Raw genomic sequence first — 19,874 nt, 5'->3', positions numbered from 1 at the left:
TCCGATAATTGAGAGAGGAAATAGAATATGGCGTACGCATTCATCCAGGGAGGGGGAGATGGGCACGTGGAAGTGAGAAAAGAGGCCGCGAAAAGAGAGGTAGGTGTCTTAAAGTCTCAAGTGCTCCTATCCAGATTCCTGCCTCAGAAACGACGCCAACCGAGATGGCAGACTGGCCAATGCTGGGCGGGTGAAGGGCTTCCAGAATAGAAGGAGGAGGGCGAAAGGAGCTTGGTTATATGGCCAAGTTGATCCTAAAACGGACACAGGCCGTGTTGAGGCTCAATCGCTCGTTTCTTGTTTCTTTGCACCGCTGGTGCTTGTTGTTGAGAAAACGAAAGAGGACGGACAAAGGGTCTGTCTGGTGTGCAGTCCAGGTCGACACCACCGTCAGAAACTCGAGAACAAAAATGGGGGGTGTCGTCAGACGTCAAGCAGCATGCGTCACAGGACAGGACGGCATGGCATGGCAAAGGGGAGAATACGATATTTTTGGACCAGGTCAAGGGCCAGTCTTGTTTGGAGCCGGCTCTGGGGTTCATTCAAGCCTTGGGGTTCCAGGAGTCTGGAGTCTTTTGAGGCCCAGCCAGATGGAACATTGACACCAACAGCTACAACAAGCTGACAGCTGGCGTCCTTGCCCAGCCTCACCCGAGTCTCGTCGACAAACACTAATAATTGCTAGCGATTATATGGGCATGTATTACACGGAGTCGACCAAGCGTCACGTCATGGACAAGGGTGTTGCAGTGGCTTCTGCGATGGAGATTGAGGATGGGATGGGACGGTGCGCAAGGTCAGGATTGAAAGAAAAGTGGGCGCGGCCAAGCCAAGCAGCTCGACAACAGCAGCTCGACAGGGATCGTGATGCCCATGACCCATTTGCCATCGACGAGCAGGCAGCATGTCCGCAGCGACTTGGCGACTACGGAGTACTGGGCCATCTTTTTCCGGCGTCTTCTCACGGAAGCTAAACAAAACATGGGCCCTTGACCTTGTGTGGACCCGGCGAGCGTCATTAGCGGGCCGCGACCAAACCCGAAGCCTCCATGGCCCTCGAGTCTCCCTCAAGTGCTCTCTTTCTCTCTCAAACCTGCCTCGAGTTGTGCTTAGCCTTGCATGGCAGCGCCGGACCAATCATGATGCCCATCCCGACCAGGCGCCGTGGATGGGAATGCCATACGCAGAGATGGCTTGTTGAAGCCCATGCCCTGCCCACCAAGGTGCATACAGACTGTGGATAAAGAAGAGAACCATGATACTACTCTGTACGGAGTAAATCAAGTTGTATTTCTGTCCGTCAAGTCCAATTGCCTCACTGACCGCTCTGTATACAATAGATTCCAGGAGACCGTCAAACCGTCCGGCCGCGCCTTGCCTGGAACAAGTCCGTGACCAGCACAGGACCATTGCTGTTACGAGACAAAGGGACAAACCCTAATCTGAGCCTCTCGCCACAATCGACCAGGTGCGAAGGTTTTACCCCCAGAGCTCGGAAACACCACACGTGTGTATCAGCTCAATTGTTCTGTACAAAGGACGCCCCGTGCAGTATGCTTTTCAAGACAACACAATACATGCATGGCTTCTTAACTTAGTACGCGAGTCGTGACGCACCTGCCAGTGAGGCTTGGCCATGGCCGTGCCGACTATCCAGGAACCATACATGCCGAGCAGTACTCCTGGGCAGGGGACCGCCAGGTTAGAGGTCATAGGTCCGATGATGCCAAAAGTATATCGCAGGACTTCAGCTCCTGGCTGGTGTTTCGGGCCATACTACAGGTTTTTTTCTTCTTTATTTTCCCCCGGCTGTTCAGGACCACTTCACATAACCGTACCGGTCATTTCGCCCATTCCAAAACGTGAACTGAGGCCAAAGTAGAAAATACCACCCTGGGGGCTCGTTGGTGTCTTGGCAAAGGTACTATTATACATTGCAAATGCGCTTCGTGATGGTTAGTTCATCTGGCCCTTGGCAAATGGACCGGCTACTGAATGGTCACAGCGTCAATCGCATGCTACGAGGGTTATCTACGTCCTTATCCACCCAATAACCCGAACGAGCAGGATATTGGCAGATATTCTGTGACGTGATGCGGCTTTCCCGATGGGGGCGCAGAACCCGTATAAACGCGATACTGGTCTTCAGCAGCATGCGCGTCACAGGCAGATAGGGACGTCTGACAGATTTAATACGAGTCGTGTGTGTGGGCTTGAGGTCAGGCTGGGGTAATGCGTCTTGCAGCCAAAGAGGTGGGCAGCTTCTCAACCTCGCATCTGTCAATACGGGGTACATGAAAGCCATGTGTGAAAATAGAGGCTTTGGATGATGGGAAAATAGCTTCATCGTCGTTTTAACATCAGATCCACGTCAGTCCTCGTCAAGGGACGAGCCAATGGCACAGATGGTACGGATGGCTCGGATGAGATGGCAGATGCTGATATCCGTTACTCCGCCTAGCTCGTGAAGAAGCTTTCAGCCTCTGGTTCAAGTTGCAACATGATGGCTGGCATTTATCGGCCGCGCAAACCCATGATTGTTGGTACGCGGCCACACAAGAACAAATGCTGTTGCACTGGACCCAGCCTAGACCTCAGTCCTGTGTACTAGTATTTCGACGGGACGGGATCTAGTTACTCGTGATGGATTATATGTCGCTGTTGGCGCAAGCTGGCTGCATCCGTCCGTAATCCACTTGCAAAGATACGGAGCGCGGAGCAGTCATACCCACTGTTTCCGTCACAGGGCCAGACGGTTAAAAACAAACCGCAGGACAAGATGACGTCTGTTTGATCCAGGTGTCGGATCTTTGTTACCCCGGATGACCGGGATCCAGCCACAATACAGCGGACACATACAGCCACAGTCACCCATACACCAACCACAGCAGCATGAACGTTGTGGGCTGGCATCGCACGTGTCTCTCTGTCTAGTCCGGTCAACTGATCGGAACTGGACCATCAGGTTCCGAGCTTCGGGGCACTCGAGAGTTGACGGCTTAGAGCGCCGTCGGCTGCCCCATTACGGAAGCCACAGGGCGCACCCTCCAGAGGCCCAGGTACCTGAATGTGCTGGTGGCAATGGCACCAGTGTATTCCCAGGCCTGCTGCTCTCAATGGCTCTCTGCCGAGGATCGGGCTCCAGTCATCCTGACGAGGTTCGGCAAAAATTCACCGCGTCCCGCCCGCCCTGTCGTCCCAGCCAACGGCCTTGGTGGAATCTCCGAATTTCGCGCGAGTGCCATCACAACCTGATGGGTAATCATCTCAGTCTGCAGATTTGAACTCGTGAGTGCTGTTGCGTCCCCATTGATAGTCATATTCTTCTTGCTTTTCTCCCCCGCAAGCCCAATTGCTGCAGAGCCAAGCAGCACTATCAAGACTGGCGGCCGCGGTTCCTTTGCGCCCCCCCCTTTGGATTTTGCTTTGCTGTGGCTCTTTCCCCCCTTGTTGAATCACTCGCCGTCTAACATCACACAAATCAGGCCATCGCTGTTTGGTGGGGAACTCCAAACTACAGAACTTTAGATTGACCACGCACCATGGCTTCCAACACCAAGGACTCGTTGCTGTCGCGCCACTACATCGACTATGTCTATGTCCCGGCCGTCCTTCTCGTCGCGGGGACCCTGATTGTCAAGAGGGAATGGGTTCCGTACTCGGCTGCTCTGGCCCTGGTGCTGGGCGCCTACAACTTCTGGAACTTCCGTGAGTGGACATATGCATGCCTCCTCAACAAAAAGTCTCTGGTCAATGCGTGCGTGTGACTGACTCTCCCATCTGCAGAGATCAAGAAGGTTCTCAAGCCAGATGTCTTCCAGGAGTTTGAGCTTCAGGAGAAGACCGTCATCTCTCACAATGTCGCCATGTAAGCACCATCGTCTCGCCATTTTTGCTTCCCACCCCACTGGCCATATGGTCCTCATCAACAGTCCACGAAACTAACATCCATTGCTTCTCATCTTTGCAGCTACCGCTTCAAGCTCCCTTCGTCCAAGTCTATTCTCGGCCTACCCATCGGTCAGCACATCTCGATCGGCGCCCCTCTCAAGCAGCAAGATGGCACAACCAAGGAGATTGTGCGCTCATACACCCCAATCTCCGGCGACCACCAGCCCGGATACTTTGATCTCTTGATCAAGTCCTATCCCCAGGGTAATATCTCCAAGCACATGGCTTCCCTGGTGGTTGGCCAGGCCATTCGCGTCCGTGGGCCCAAGGGTGCCTTCGTCTACACACCCAACATGGTCCGCCACTTCGGCATGATTGCTGGCGGCACCGGAATCACCCCTATGCTCCAGATCATCCGTGCTATTATTCGTGGCCGCGCCGACGGCGACAAGACTCAGGTCGACCTGATCTTTGCCAACGTGACGCCCCAGGACATTCTCCTGAGAGAGGACCTTGACGCCCTGGTAAAGGAGGACAGCGGCATTCGCATCCACTACGTCCTGGACAACCCTCCTGAGGGCTGGACCGGTGGTGTCGGCTACGTCACCGGTGACATGATTACCGTGCGTATAATTTTGCTCCACGTGCATTCGGCATGCCGGCGCGTGTTACGCTCATGGTACTAACTAACTCTTCATCATTAGAAATGGCTCCCTAAGCCCGCCGACGACGTCAAGATTCTCCTCTGCGGTCCTCCCCCCATGGTTAGCGGCCTGAAGAAGACCACCGAGAGCCTGGGATACAAGAAGGCCCGTCCCGTCAGCAAGCTCGAGGACCAGGTCTTTGCTTTCTAAAGCAAGTCGCAAAGGCCTCCTGAGCAACTTGTTTTCAAATAAGAATCGCCCCTTTTATTTCTTATGCTTGATTCTTGCCTGCTCCTTTCTATTTCCAATACGATAGACTTGCTGTAGCTAGAACTGTTGTGAAATCTTTGAAACATCTATATCCCATGATGTAGAGTTAAGGGAAGGGGGTGGGGGAGTAGGGAGTTGAGGGAATCTGCAGTGCTTCCCAACTAGGGGTGCACTGCAATCGTGGCGGAGTGCTGGATGGCGGCGAGTACTTGTCCAAGAAGTGCTGTGTATCTATGTGGGATGTGGGAGAGCGTTACTACGATGCTAAAGTCATACATGAATTGAAACTTGGATTCAAGAGATTTGTGTCTCTTGCTTCTGTGTGCATTGCCGTATAGAGAAAAATCTACCTGGCACTACTGTACCATTTTTGTCCCAGAGATACTCCCCCTTTCTTCCCGTCAATGAATACAAAATCACATATTCTAATACACATGAACCTTTGCATGAATGAGGAAGATCCTATTCCTCCTCGTCGCTCTCCTCCACTATTCGCCCTCTTCTCGAACGCTTAGCCTGTCGAGCAGCGGTATCTTCGCCTTCGTCCTCAGCACCGCTACGAGCAGGCGCGTCATCCTCATCGACGTCCATCTTATCAGCTGCGAGATCGTCGTCGTCGTCTGACGCGGGCATTCCATCGCGCTCCATTTCCCTCTCCGCTCGTTCCAGGGCATCGTCATCATCTTCATGCTCGTCGTCGCTATCAACAACAATCTCTGCAGACTTGAATTTCGACGACTCCTTCTTCGTGAGACGCCTCCGTTTCTTGGTATGCGACTCCTCCTCTGAATCGTCCTCGTCACGGGCTGCCTTCTTCTTCTTGGGTGTCTTCTTGGGTCTCCCTTCACCGGTGCGCCCTGCCGCCTTGCTCTTCCTCTTCACCTTTTCACCCGTCTCCGCGTCAGTGGTCATTTCAAGTTCCTGCTTCTGGCGTTCCTCCTCGGCGCGTTGTTCGGCGAGGGCTCGATCTCGGATGGCGATGGCCTCTCGCTCCTTGCGGATCTTTTCTTGACGCTCTCGCTCCTTTTCGAGGATTTCTTGGCGTTGCTCCTCGCGGCGCTTGAGCTCAGCCTCACGTTGCTCCTTGGCAGCTTGGATCTTCTCTTTATTCTTCTCCTCCCATTCCTTTTGTTTTGCAATGGCTCGTTCGAGCTGCTTCCGGAGTGTGTTGCGGGCCATGTTGGCACGTTGTTCAATGTCGTGTTTGGGGTAGGGAGTTTGAGGGAGTGTGGCAATTGCGTCTAGTGATTCGATGGCAGACTCGAGACCCGCGGCAGCTGTCTCAAGTTGCTCGGCAGTTCTTCTGTTCTCGGGCAAGTTTTGAATCGTAGTGACGAGTTGGATTTGCACAAAAGCTACGTTGAACTTGTAGTGCACTTGGTCCGGTGCAACCTCGAGAGCCTAGATTGAATGCCATTAGTGGAAGAGCTAAGATTGCGTTTGTTGATGTTTTTTCTGCTTACCTGTTGCGCGCACTCGAGGGCCTTGCCGTAGGCGTCAATGTCCCTCTCTGAGCGGCCTCTGTTCAGCCATGTACGACCTAGACATGACAAAATGACCGGATCGTTGGCTTTTCCGTCCTTAGTGAGAGCAATTTCGTAATTCTCAATTGCTTTAGAGTATTGTCTCAGTTCCGCAAAGACATGGCCCAGATTGACATACACGTGAGGCTCTCTCACTGTCTCTCGAACCTTATTGAAGATTGTGAGAGCGCTCTTGTAGTCCTTTTTGTCTTCCACCAAAGCAATGGCAACACCCTGAGCAGCATAGGCGTTCTTAGGGTCTAGTGAGAGCGCCTTCTCAAAGAACTCTACGGCCTTGCCATAAATAACACTTCGCTTCTGCTTATCAGACTCCGTCTCACGCCGCATTTCTCTGGCTTGCAGTAAATACAGGTTACCCATGCCAATGAGAGCATACCGGTCATGCTTGTCGTAGTTCTGCAAGGTGTGCTTGTAATGGCGGAATTCAGGGTCTTCCACGATGTTGGCTGGTCGTTTTCTGGAGTGCACCTTGCCGAGGTACCAACCGTACAGAGCTCGAACTTCTAAGTCACTAGTGTTCTCCTGGTACAACTTGGCGACTGCATCTGGGCCTTCCTTATTAGGGTTCTTTCGCAGTTTGATATACGCCAATCTGGTGCGAGCATCCGTGTAATCATCGTGGCGGGCCAGCAGGCCTTCGTAAACCTCCATTGCCTTATCCGTTAATCCCCTAGACTCGTAGCTTCTGCCGAGGTTGAAGCTGATGCTCGAAACCAATGCGTCCGTATCCATACCGGGTTCCTTTTCGCCAATTCTCATACATGCACTTAGGGCGGCTTCAAACATCTCGCTAGCCAGCTCGTGCTTCTCAGCTTGAGAATGAAAGCAGCCAATGTTGTTAAGAAGCTGGGGTGGAAGGAACTTTCTCATTTCCACTTGTGCCGCTGCTTCATTCTCTGCATCTGTAGGTCGCTCTGATTTTGGTATCTGGTCTAATTCAAGCTGCTCGACCTGCTGGAGACACTGCAGCGCCTTCTCGGGTTGATCCAGTTCGTATAACCGCGCCAGGTTCAATAACACGGAGGCATCCGGGGCAATCGTCCGCTTGGGGTCCTTCCAGGCATTCCGAACACTCTCTAGGAGTGTGATGGCCTTCTTCATCTCAGCAGACTTGTCTTCTTTGCTATCACTCTTCTGACCTGCAAAGATTTCTTCAGCGTAAAGTGTTCCCAGCAAGATCATCGCTTCGTGGTTCTTCGATTGCTGAATCATCTTCTCCAGACGAAGCTTGGCTTCCCCGAGATCGTTCTTCAGGACAGACAATTGAGCAACACCAAACTTGGCTGGTAGGTACCCTGTGTCCGCACCTCCGCGTGCATCATCGGCACGACGGTAATAGTCGCTAGCTTTTTCCGCATCGTCATTGTAATGGGCTTTTCTGGCGAGCAGGTACCAACCATCACTGGCAATGGCGTTGACATCCGTGTACTGGATGGCCTTGTGCGCCAATTTGTCTGCATTCTCCCATGCCTTTCTTGACAGAAAGTATCCAGCAAAGGTAGAACAAGTGATAGGGACCTCCTTATCCAACTTGAATGACTTCTGCGTATACTCCGTCATTGCTTTTCTGTATAGTTTTAAGAAATCATCGCTGTTAACTGGCACATGACCGCTGGCGTCGAGGTAGAAGAGACCGAGCAAGATGTTGGCAATTTTAGAATCGGGATTGATTTCTAAGCTTCGCTCCCATGCCACCTTGGCGTCCTCCTTGAATCCCAGTTGCCAGAAGCAGCACCCAATGCCGATTCGGGGATCAGGGTCTACCAAATCAGGCATCTTGTGAAGAACATCCTGGTATGTTGCCAAAGCATCGGGATACTTGTGCATAGAGAAGTAGGCTCTTGCCTTGCCCATGAGAGCAAGCATATTCTTGCCTTGGGATACTCGAAGCGCATCATCAAAAGATTTGACTGCCGTCTTCAGCAATTCATTCTTCTCAGACCCGATTCCTCCGGCCGTCTTTGAGGGGGCCTGCAACGATGCTCGCAAGAGCAATAGGACGCCACGGGCAAGGAAAATGGGCGGAAACGAGGGGTTCAGTCGGGCAGCGTCGTTCAGTGATGAAGTGGCCAGCTGGAGATAATATTCTTTCGTCTTCGCTTCGGAAACTCGCACCCCGTCTGGCGCAACACGTGGTGCTTCGCGACTCTTCCATAGATACATCCAGCACAAGCAGCAAATCATGCTGACCTTATCGCGTGGGTTGCTGCTTTGGATGGCGCCGCTGCCACGGATAAGCATTTCAATGGCATGGTCAATCTTTTTCTGCTTTGCATACGCGAGCGCAACCGTCATCCAGTAGGTTTTAGCGGCTCTTTCGTTCTCGAATAGGGTGCAAAGTTCGGTAGGGTCGTCCAAGAGGTCTTCGAGATCAATTTCGACAGCTTCATCTTCCTGATCTCCTTGAACTGGAATATCGATTGCGGAAGGGATGTCAGAAAATCGAGTGCTGACAGGCCTAACCAGTTGATCGCCGTTTGTCACGCCATTCGCCGTTCCATTGGCCATGGCTGCCATCTTGGCTAGGGTCGCTGAAGATATCCGATGAGAGGACGAGGATGGGAGGGAGGAAGTAGGCACAAACGCGTCCCCGGCCAGCTAGTTGCGCGTCTCGGCAGAATGAGATGCGCAGACCATCAGTCACCTTAGTAGTCAGAAATCATAGCCAGAAAACTCCGATACTGAATGCCAATAGCTGGCGACAAGAAAGAAATGACCTCGCGAGATAGGTTGTCTGTCACTTGGCTGGCTGGAGGAGATGAGAATGGCAATCCGCACAAAGAAGTGGCGCTCAAAAAAAATGTGGCCCGTGCACGACCACCCCAGTCAGATAAATGCGGTTCGCAACTTGACCCTGTGGACTATTGCTGTATTTTCAATGTTGAGAACTGAGGCATGGGAGAGACTGGCAAGGTTACCATATGATTGTGGCCGGTATAACTGTCCCCCGATGGCTGTCGAGTGTCCAGTCTCAAGTCCCCGTGATGGTCTCCGACCTCTCGGTTCATCTTCCATTAGCAAGGCGTCCCATCACAGCGCTCACCTTGGTTGAGGCAATGGAAGCCGAAGAGCCGGCTGATGAGCTCGAAGATATTTATTTAGTCAGTTGTATTTCTGCCTGACGTTATCCTTATTCATGCGCATCAACAGTCTCCCAGTCGTGGGGTGGGGGGTTCTGGTAGAGCCGCTGACAAGGCAGAAAAGATGGCAAGCGCAGCAGACAGTCATCGTTGCAATGCAGAATATCAAGTTGGAGCATACGGGTTGTTCAAAAATCGAAGTATTATGCCTAGCTCCTCCAACGCTTTGTAACACCAGTCTCTCACGTACTGTTGTCTTCTTTTCACCCAGTTTGAGGGCCAGGTGATGCTTTATTAATGCGAAGGTGAACAGGATGATGACGAACCACGAGTGATGGATGATGAATGATGGTAGTAAAATCTACGTTCCGGGGGCCGAAGCAAAGGCAGTGAATCAATTGCCGGCCAGCCGCTCAGATCAATTTTTTTGGGCGTGACTTGCTCACCTTATATGTGACTCTCAACTTGGCAACCCCAGCCAAAGGACTATAATCACACAAACTCTTTCTTGCCAGTCCCCTAACATTAAAATGCGTTATCCAAATACGCCGGCAACACCACATTCCCTCCTATCACGCAGCGCAGGGTGCACAGGATGGCAATGCCTAACAACTGCCCAACGGTTTGGGGTTATCTTCAGTGCAATCGTTCTATTTCTCGTCATCTCGCTGGTCTACATGTACTTGTTGGGCCGTGCTTGTGTGGCTAAAAAGAAAAGGCAAGCAAAAGAATATTCAAAATATAAAAATGCTTATAGTGGCAGTCATGGACTCGCGTCAAGCACCTCACCTCAGATGTCGACAGCACCAAACCAACTCATGGCATGGCAAGCGATGGCCGATGACCAAGCGCCCAATTTCCTGCCTCCGCTGGCTCAACCTTACATGCCGCCTCTCGTCTTGTATCACGGCATGCCTTTGGTGCCGTCCACATATCAACGCTGCCCAAGCCAGCATGCAGCTAGATACTGGCAGACTACATTGGCTGGGGGGGTAGCTCCGCAAACACAACAACCAGGCCACCAGACAAGAGGACCCTTTACAGTAGATATGGTCCATTCAAAGTCTCCAGGTTGGCGTCGTCGATTGCATCAGATACTACGGGTTCCGGTGGGAAGGGCATCAACAATCCAAACAGATTCAGGTGATGCGAGCCCAGTCAGTGCTCGCCATCGCCAATCCGCATCCAGAAGAGGCATCAATAATTCAACTCAAAGTTTCAGCACAAGAAGAAAAACGAAGAAACATAACCGACATGGAAAAGAGAAGAAGCAGGACCGTGGTTCAGGAAATGCGGAAGCGGCATCTATCAGATCAAACGCAGCAACAGTATACAGCGATGATTTTCAAATAATAAGCCCCGCGTCTTCGTACGATGGTCAGCCAGGTACGTTCTTGGTGATTCGGCGAGCAGGTTGCTAGGAATACTGATGCGAAATTTTTATATAAACAGGACGAGGTAAAGCCAAGGACGACGCAGGTCATCCATGTCACGACCATGCGGCATCCTCGTCTTCTCAAGCGCAAAACCAGGCATTGGACGCTGTCAATGAGTAGAGAGTATGCCACATTGGGCGTGTTTTTCCGCGTTTCTGTCATGAGGTTTTGACGCTACGAGAGACATGGTATTCGTCGTACGGGATGGAGAATAACAGCCCGTATTAAGCGGCTAACATCAGGGACGGGCGGCTGTATACGTAGGCTTGCTGAGAAGAAACGGTTGAGTAAATATTGAGGCAGCCTGACGAGGGTAGGAATAGCACCTCATTGAAGCATGCCAGACCAAAAGTGAAGACGGTATAGTTTGTCTTATTTTTCCATTTTTAAGCCCTGGGGCGGCCCAGAATACCACAGACTACACGGTTAGCGTGACTGTTAACCTTGAAAACTATTCATCAAAGTATTATGCTGTCAAAGAGGCGACTGTAGCCCTCAGTCGAGCAAGTGGTGTGGTGGTTCTCACTCGAATTGTCGATTGATGAAGATGTGTGCCGGTTGCCAGGCACGGAGCTTCTTACCTACGAGGTACTGCTTGGTGGTGACGATTGTGGTCCGTGCACGACCTTCGTCATCACTGTTTGAGCATTGAAGTACCTTGGAGTACGTGGTACCTGCGCCCTTACCTCTCTCCCCAAGATACCAAGGGGTGCTTTGTTGACTGTCACGTACTACTTCATTAGCTACAAAAAGACGGCTTGTCAAGATTGTTATTCAAATATACTACCTGCCTTGACTCCCAAATATCAGCCTGTGATAATTGAAGGCCTGTCTTGTGACAACTGTGCTGTCCTCAAAACAGGCGCCGCACAAGAAGGCGCCTCTCTGGAAGGCAGGTACATGTATATACTTTGTTCTCCATATTCACGTTGTAGAACAGCTGGTGTTCAATCTCCTCCTACCCCAAGTTGATCCGTTGTACCTCTTTTGCCAGCTCTGAACTTCCAGAGCTGGCGCACCCAGATCCGGTAGTGACGAGTCAACTGGTCCGAATTCCAGACACCCCACGCTGCCCTCAAACTGCGCCTCATCATCTCCATCATCTCCATCGCGTTGGTCCTGTTCTTTTGCTTCAGCCCTGGATTTGTATCCAAAGAATGGCGAGACGCTGTAACACGTTTTGCAAGCACTAGCCAGCCCTCCCAGCCTCGCTCCACCAACTGCGCCGTACCCACCGTGTAGAGTTCCCCGCGACTGCCGGTTCACTTGCTCGGAGCTCCTTCCTACTTGCTGCAGTTTGCAGCTTGTCACCATTCGACCGCGCCGCCTTCTCGAGTGCCCTACTGCCTCACCTGCTGCCTCAACACAGAAATTGCATCGGAGCATAGTCATCATGTGGAATGACGAGGATAACAACCCATATGGGACCAGCTTCGACCGCCGCGACTCACAGACGTCATCGTCCATAAATCCAACGTCGCCATCCTCTCGAGACTGTAAGTACAACCGAGCTTGTTCCAACTTGGGACGACAATTTCATGGCCCTCTCGACAAGCATCGCCGATGCATATCGCGCATTTTCCTACATTCTTGCTTACCAAATTTACCTTAGACCGATCCTTCGACGCTCCCCGAACTCCGACATCTGGCAGCGAGGACGATGAGCCAATGTTTAGCCAAGCGACTGCCGTCCCCCGGCACGAGAGTCATGACCATGGGGCGCCTCAAGACGAGCCCGTTCAGAAGAGAAAGCCTGGGGGCTATACAAGCCGCATCGAACAAATCCTTTACGAAAACCCAAACATGCCCATCTTAATCACTGATGCTGGGAAGAGTCTGGAAAGCGGAGGCCGATACATAGTCTACACTATCCGAACCGGGGTACGACTGCGTTGTAGCAAGCTACGGACTGAACCTAGAGTTAGACTGACATGAATAAAAAAATCACAGGATCTAGAAGTTAGACGACGTTACTCCGAATTCGCGTCACTGAGAGACGCTCTTACTCGGCTGCACCCCACTCTCATTATCCCACCAATTCCTGAAAAGCACACCATGGCAGACTACGCCGCCAAACCAACCAGCGCCAAGCAGGATCAGCAAATAATCGACCTTCGAAAGCGAATGTTAGCAGTCTTCTTGAACCGCTGTCGCCGTATGGAAGCAATCCGTGACGACGGTGTTTGGTGGAGGTTTCTCGACCCCAATGCTAGCTGGGTATGAAGTGCTCAATACTCCCGCATCTGCCTCGATGTAACTAATCTCATCCCACAGAGCGAGGTTCTACACTCACATCCAGTGGCTTCCATTCCCAAGGCCATTCTTAAGGCTCCGCCGTTGGATACAGCGAACCCAACCCCGGCACATAATTTCCTCCCTGTCCCTTCCACCTCAGCTAAGCTCAAGACAACAGCCGGAACTACCTATGACATCAATCCCTCAGTACCCCAGACTGGGACACATGTCATAGGCCGTTTCCCTCCAGATTCTACTACGCAGAGCGAGCACGACCTAGATCCTTACTTCATATCCTACGAGGCCTCTATCAAGGAACTCGAGCAGCTTCTCATGGGACCCATGGAGAAAGTCAATCGTCGGACCCTTTCACATCTTTCATCCCTTGCGGCAGATCTTTGCGAGCTAGGTTCGCGTTACAATGCATTTGCGTTGTCGGAGCAGGCTCCCTCGCTAGGTCCGGCTATTGAGCGAGTCGGCCAGGCGGCTGACTTGTCGTATATTGCCACTGAAGAATTAGCCGGGTCACTTGGCGCAAGCTTTGCTGAGCCAATGAGAGAAAATGCCCAATTTGCGGGTGTCGTCAAGAGCGTGCTCAGATACAGAGTACTGAAAAGAGTGCAGCAAGATCTCACGACAGAAGAACTGGCTAAGAAAAAGGGACTGTTGGAGCAGCTGGAACAAAGTGAAGCGGAAGCGAGGCGGATTGAACAATACCTGTCCAGCAGCCAGCAATTATCTCCTCCGCCTAAACGATCAACGAGCCTAAAGGAGCCGTCGTCTCAGCATAGGCGCGATACGGGACAAGACGACACCGAATCTATCGACTCAGATTTTCCTCCGACCCATGGGGATTTCTCCTCATCAACGCCATCCGCCAGTCAGGGCCTTCCCGAGCGAAGTGCTAGTGTGTCCCATAAGAAGGCGCCTAGCAGCAACTCCATTACAAACAAAATCTTCGGTCCTCTCCGCCACGCTATACAGGGCGTTGCAGATGTAGATCCTGAGCGGACGCGACGCGATACTATTGGTAAAACCCGAGAATCGATTGGTCAACTAGAGCAGGCTCAAGTAGCTTCAGAACTGGATGTTAAGGAGGCCAGCGCTAGTGTATTGCAAGACCTTAAGAGATTCCAGAGAGATAAGGAAGATGATCTCAAGCGATACATGGTATGTGCAAATCGTGTTAAAAATTACGTATGCATCAAATGCTAACCTTCACCCATCAGCTTGCCTATGCAAAGAGCCAAATCGAATGGGCTAAGAAAAGTAAACAACAATGGGAAGAGGCACGAGCAGAAGTTGACAAGATAGACGAAAATTAGCTGCTCTTGGCCCCTACACATTGAAATGGAAGGTAGTAACCGCTCTGGCACAGCCGACTCCTTCTGAGGTAGAAGCAGAGGAGTTTAATGTAGATGTAAATTCACGTCATTCAATGATTACCTATCTAGGTACCTACCTAGGTATCTAGCCGATAACATATTTTCTGAGTAGCTTAGCGAAATAGACGCTTAATATGTGGAAAGGTGACGCAAGGTTGATGCATTCAATTATGTATGTTCCTGCATTTTCCGGGGACAAAGCATTCTTCATTTCAATCACCTGCACCCGCACGTCGCGCAATGCTCAACATGTAACATATTTCATGGTATTCTAGAGCATATTTGGCGATTAGTAAACATGCTCTTTCTTTCGGTTGCTCTTTCAAGGTTCCAAACAACAGCTGGTGCTTATCGATAAGCTCACGAGCCAAGCACTCACCCCCAAGGTTCACAGACGCGACCACAAACAGAACTCCCTCCTCACTCTATCTCTACATGGTGAGCACAGCTATCGGCAGAGTGCATATTTCTATGCAGCGTCATGGGACAGTTCACAAACCTTACTTGAATCATTTTTTGCTTACGTGATCGAAGCAATTGACTCTGCCGCGCTGCTTAGGTTGTCATTTGGCACCTCTTGGCCAACTATCCCTCAACAAAGCCACACACCACCTTTTGCGCCAACCACACGAACATCAGCAACCATGGAGCAGCCGCCTGATGGGCCGATCCAATCGATAGCGGAACCTGGTGTGAAAGCTTCAGGACCTCTTCTTTACTCTATGAGAAAGGAAGTGGCCGAACTGCTGGGTAGGCACCAGACGGGGTTTCCTGGGGCTCAGCCTGTTAGTTTCGCGAGACAGCATCTCGACGAACTTCAAAAACAAGAGTGCGATCCCTGCCATCCAAAGGGCCATAGACCATTCGATCGCATGCACTAACTTCGATGATCTAGCTACTATGTCTGCGAAAAATCAGACGGCATTCGATACTTGCTCTACTCCACCTCAGATGAAGAAGCCCGCGAAGCGCACTACCTCGTAGACCGCAAAAACGATTACTGGTTCATCACCAACAGAAACCTACATTTCCCACTTGAAAACAACACGCAAGCTTTCCATCGAGACACCCTCGTAGATGGCGAACTCGTCTGGGACAGCCTCCCCAATGGAAAGAAAGAACCGCGCTTCCTCGTGTTTGACTGCCTCGTCATGGATGGGAACAAGCTTATGGACAGAACCCTCGATAAACGACTGGCATACTTCAAGGAGAGGCTGTATACACCCTACAAAAAGCTCTTCAAGGAGTACCCCGATGAGCTGAGATTTCAGCCATTCTTTGTCGAGATGAAGCCGTTCCAGCTGGCTTACGGAATTGAGATGATGTTCAAGCAGGTCCTTCCAAGCCTAAAGCACGGCAATGATGGGCTGATATTCACATGTCGCAATACGGCGTACAAACACGGCACGGACCCTCACATCCTTAAGTGGAAGCCTCCAGAGGAAAACACGATTGATTTCCGGCTCAAACTGACGTTTCCCCTAGTCGAGCCGGATGAATGGGAGAGAAAAGAGGGCATCACAGAGCCGTTTATCGACTATGACAGCGTCCCAAAGTCGGAGCTTCTGATCTTTCTGGGCGACAGTGGTGATAAATACGAGCTCTTTGACGACCTGTACTTGACCGAGGAGGAATGGGAGATTCTAAAGAGTCTGAACGATCCACTGAACGAACGCATCATCGAGTGTAATCAGGATGATCAAGGGCGTTGGCGACTGCTTCGTTTCAGAGATGACAAGCATGAAGCGAATCACAAGAGCACAGTTGTCAGTGTCCTAGAGAGCATCAACGATCGTGTCTCAGAGAAAGATTTGTATAGAGCTGCTGGCCCGATTCGAGATAGTTGGAAGGCGAGACAAGCTCGATCGACTCAGGTACGTGACCGGTAGCCACGTCGTCACGTATAAGATGATTTTTTGGGGCTACAGGTGGTTTCTGGAAAGGTGTCTCGATGGAGAGGGGAGGAATATGTCTTGTGGCGCACGGGGGCTGGCTTACGTTGGATCGTATGGCGTTTGGTAGAATCAGGTTTGGTCTGTGTATGTTTCTACGAGCGTACTAGTTTCTTTTATTCTGTTTTTCATACAAAATATACATACCAACAGCGAACGAGCTAGTTGACATGTATTCTTGATGCTTTGAGAAATTTTGGTACTTTGATACGGACGGGGAATTCCGGATTACTTTAGGATTGTCTCATGTACCATTTATTGATCCTCGGTTAGTCTCTAGTTTCCATATTATCTAACCATCCAGATTTGGCGAACAAAGTGGGTTTACTCTCCAAATTTAGCTTTGAGAAAAGGGCCCGGGAAACGTCCCTACAAGCTTGAGGGAGGGCGAATTCCCGCCAGTTGCCCTGGCAAAGCAGTCATTTTTCCCTCATCTCACATCAACCTTTCCTGTAATCGAATCCGAAAAAAAAAGAATGAAAACAATAGAAAAAAAGAAACAATGAGAAAAACCAAACATGCGCATTATCCTTTCGTAGTCAACCAAGAGTTCCAAAATCACCCTCGCCGAAGTCACACCCTCACAGCAGGAACATGAAGATGGCGATGAGCATGATTGTGCAAGCGACGTTGCTGCCGCCGTTGCTGCCACCCCAGGCTGTCGGCTCTGGGCGCTTGCTCCCATCAGAGATGATGACGATGGACGGGGCAAGGCTGGAGGTGGACGAGGTGTTGTAGCTCGTGTAAGCTGGGGGCAGGACATCGACCGTAGTGGTCTCGATGGCCGGCGGTCCACCGGTTTCAGTGACAAACTCGGTGTAGGTGCTTGTAGGGGCGGTCCCGGAGGTAGACGTCACCTCTCCCGCGACTTCTGAGGAAACACTTGGGGTTGGGTAGGATAGTGTGATGGTCACCTGGGAGAAGATGACGGTTGTAAAGGTGGAAAGGCTAGCCTGCCCAGACTCTGCAGAGGTGTCGACTGGCGGTGCAGAGCCCCAGAGATCGGAGATGGTGATGGTTGTGACGGGCGAGGTGTAGGTGCTGGTCAGGGGCCAACTCCAAGTGATCTCGACGTCTGTCACAGTTGAAGCTTCTCCGGAGACGGTGGCATCGGGGAGACCTGTGGTGACGGAGACGTCGGTTTGGACGTTGGTGACAGTTGTGGGATCCTCAGAGACAGTGGCATCAGGGGGGCCAGTGGTGTATGTAACGTCTGTCTGGATGGCGGTGTAGGTTGATGGGTTGCCAGAAAGAGTTGCGTCTGGAGGACCGCTGGTGTAGGAGACGTCTGTGCTGTCTTTGGTGACGGTAGAAGCTCCCGCAGTGACTGTTACCTCTGGGGCAGGATACACAGTGACGGTGACGGTTTCTGTGATTCCGCCCTGGCAGGTATCATGGCTCTCAGTATTGTCGGTATACTGGACTGGAGATACAGTTATAGTTACAGTGCCGGTGGTGGTGCTGGTAAGAGTATGTCGTTCAGTAGTGGTGTTCTTGGCGGTGGAAAGAGCAGTTTGAGTTCTAGTAGTTGCATCGATTAGGGAAGTGTTTTAATCAACCACGAAGAGTTGGGTTCGACTTACGAAACGGGGATGCTTTCACCAGAAGACTCAGTAGTGGATTCAGCGGAAGCAGCAATTGTCGTTTGAGAGGCTTCTGTCACTGCCTGAGATGCAGAGATGGTTCCTGAAAACCGGCGAGCTTTTGCGGTCATGGCATCGACAACAGGTTCGAACAGGCCAGCGGTTTCATTGCAGTCGCCACGGATGGCAAGCCGATGAGCTGCCTTGGAAACAACATATTCGGCATGGATGAGTTCTTCGGGACCGCGAGAAGATGGCATTGGACCTGAGTCATCAGCTGATATCCCTTATTTGCAAAGAATTTGCTTGTCAGATATGGGGGGATAAGTCATCCTACCAAAGAGAGTAGTGACAATGGTGAAGACGGCTGCCATAAACATCAGCCCCCAACCCCAATACATGAGCACCCATAGAGGCTTCGTCAATCTTCGGAGTTCCTCCTCCCGAGGCAGGGAGGATGGATGAGGCAACTCTCCCAATTCGCGGTCCTTCATGGCTGCCACTATGGGCATTTGTTAGTTGACCTGGTGCAAAATTTATCATGATGATGAATGAAAACTCACGTTTAAAGCAGGATGATTTTGGTAAAAGAGTGGTATTGGTGGCCTAAAGTGTTTAAAGGTGTAAGTATGTTTGAAGAGCGAAGTGCTTCGAAGGCTTGGACTCGACAGTTTGCTTGCTCGCTCCGTCTCGGAGCTATGTGATACAGCAGCGTCTAAAGCAAACATTTGGAGACGATAAAGGAAGGGGCCACAGATTACCCACGAGAAAGGAAAAGGAGCGAGATGCTGCAGGTTATGAAGATGCTTGGGAGCCAGAAGGGAGCTGCTGTGGTCTCTTGTGAGACGGGATGAGGCGATAGAAACGAACGTGGAAGTTGGTTCCGTTGTGAACGAGTGTGTTGAGGGGAAAAGAAAGTAGGCAAGCAGAAGGAGAAAATCTAGTGTTTATTATACCAAATCTAGAGCCGGAGACATGTGAGAGAAATGTGAGCCTTGACAGCTTGGGTATTGACGGTTCTTCACGGCTGGTGGATGGCGATGGGCAGCTGGCAAGGCTGTGAATCACATAATGGCTATAAACAAGCACATCTACCACGAATCGATGGAAACTTGGCGTCGAGGCTTCTTTGGGATCTATCAATCCTAAGCACCATGAGGCCAGGAATAGGGATAAATGTGTATACAAGGGCAATGTCTTGTTCTTGGAGAGGTATGAGGGCTCATTCTACCTCGTAGCTTGGTTTTAGGCTACAAATATGACATTGACATAATGATGATGATTAAATTTCAGCACAAGGAGCCGACGGAATTGTCGGTTTGGAGGGTCAATGGAAGGTCAATCAATGACCAACAGCCCCATTTGGGCATCTTTTGCAAACATTGCTAGTCAATGTGTCAGGCACATGACGGATTGGTATTGTGTCAGCCGTTTCAAAGTCCGCAGAGAATGCAGGTCGTAAGTGCAACAGATGGGATACATTTTATATTGAGGGAGGGTTTGCATGGGACCACGATGGATTTGAATGGTCAGAGATGTTGCGTGAGCGTCGTTCAAGTGTGTACACAAAAACGGACGGCGGCATGAGATGAGAGGGAGGCCGGTCGCAGGTGGCAAGCTGTCACACAGGGCAAGCCCACGCCATATTGACGGATCGTGGGATTGAAACTGTGACCTGATGCCGTGCACGCATGTTATGTCGCCGTGATGGTCATTTTGGGATGCGACGCCGAGACGATGTGGCGATGTGGGAATCTGTATGTACAAAGTCGACGGCGCTTGACCTCTTTTGGAGCAGCCGATGCCACTTGCTCGTGCTCAGGTACATTGGTACGGAGTACAACTGTCTGGTAC

General features: G+C 51.1%; 6 protein-coding genes across 6 annotated transcripts; 4 read left to right on the top strand and 2 right to left on the bottom strand.

Annotated features, from left to right (window-relative positions):
* Positions 1-410: 410 nt before the first annotated feature.
* On the top strand, positions 411-974 carry MAA_10811 (uncharacterized protein; the record flags this gene model as incomplete). Its single annotated transcript, XM_011412730.1, has 2 exons — positions 411-536; positions 612-974. 2 exons carry the CDS (start codon positions 411-413, stop codon positions 972-974), a joined length of 489 nt encoding a protein of 162 aa, XP_011411032.1.
* A 2,568-nt stretch (positions 975-3,542) lies between these two features.
* On the top strand, positions 3,543-4,745 carry MAA_05813 (Ferredoxin reductase-type FAD-binding domain protein; the record flags this gene model as incomplete). Its single annotated transcript, XM_007823811.1, has 4 exons — positions 3,543-3,708; positions 3,787-3,868; positions 3,971-4,514; positions 4,596-4,745. The coding sequence occupies 4 exons, from the start codon at positions 3,543-3,545 to the stop codon at positions 4,743-4,745; spliced, it is 942 nt and encodes a 313-aa protein (XP_007822002.1).
* A 522-nt stretch (positions 4,746-5,267) lies between these two features.
* Positions 5,268-8,866, bottom strand: MAA_05814 (RNA polymerase II-associated protein; the record flags this gene model as incomplete). The annotated part of the gene is made up of 2 exons (XM_007823812.1): positions 5,268-6,206; positions 6,269-8,866. The coding sequence occupies 2 exons, from the start codon at positions 8,864-8,866 to the stop codon at positions 5,268-5,270; spliced, it is 3,537 nt and encodes a 1,178-aa protein (XP_007822003.1).
* A 3,392-nt stretch (positions 8,867-12,258) lies between these two features.
* MAA_05815 (sorting nexin-41) lies at positions 12,259-14,425 on the top strand (the record flags this gene model as incomplete). The annotated part of the gene is made up of 5 exons (XM_007823813.1): positions 12,259-12,361; positions 12,478-12,746; positions 12,816-13,082; positions 13,140-14,270; positions 14,330-14,425. 5 exons carry the CDS (start codon positions 12,259-12,261, stop codon positions 14,423-14,425), a joined length of 1,866 nt encoding a protein of 621 aa, XP_007822004.1.
* A 704-nt stretch (positions 14,426-15,129) lies between these two features.
* Positions 15,130-16,374, top strand: MAA_05816 (mRNA capping enzyme, alpha subunit; the record flags this gene model as incomplete). The annotated part of the gene is made up of 2 exons (XM_007823814.1): positions 15,130-15,314; positions 15,381-16,374. 2 exons carry the CDS (start codon positions 15,130-15,132, stop codon positions 16,372-16,374), a joined length of 1,179 nt encoding a protein of 392 aa, XP_007822005.1.
* Positions 16,375-17,018: 644 nt separating this feature from the next.
* Positions 17,019-18,514, bottom strand: MAA_05817 (uncharacterized protein; the record flags this gene model as incomplete). Its single annotated transcript, XM_007823815.2, has 3 exons — positions 17,019-17,958; positions 18,021-18,285; positions 18,358-18,514. The coding sequence occupies 3 exons, from the start codon at positions 18,512-18,514 to the stop codon at positions 17,019-17,021; spliced, it is 1,362 nt and encodes a 453-aa protein (XP_007822006.2).
* Between the last annotated feature and the right edge of the window lie 1,360 nt (positions 18,515-19,874).

The sequence above is a fragment of the Metarhizium robertsii genome (genome assembly GCF_000187425.2).
Source record: "Metarhizium robertsii ARSEF 23 chromosome Unknown MAA_Scf_2, whole genome shotgun sequence".
Classification (NCBI taxonomy): domain Eukaryota; kingdom Fungi; phylum Ascomycota; class Sordariomycetes; order Hypocreales; family Clavicipitaceae; genus Metarhizium; species Metarhizium robertsii.
The sequence above is the reverse complement of the archived record's forward strand: the minus strand, read 5'-3'. Positions and strand labels throughout refer to the sequence as shown.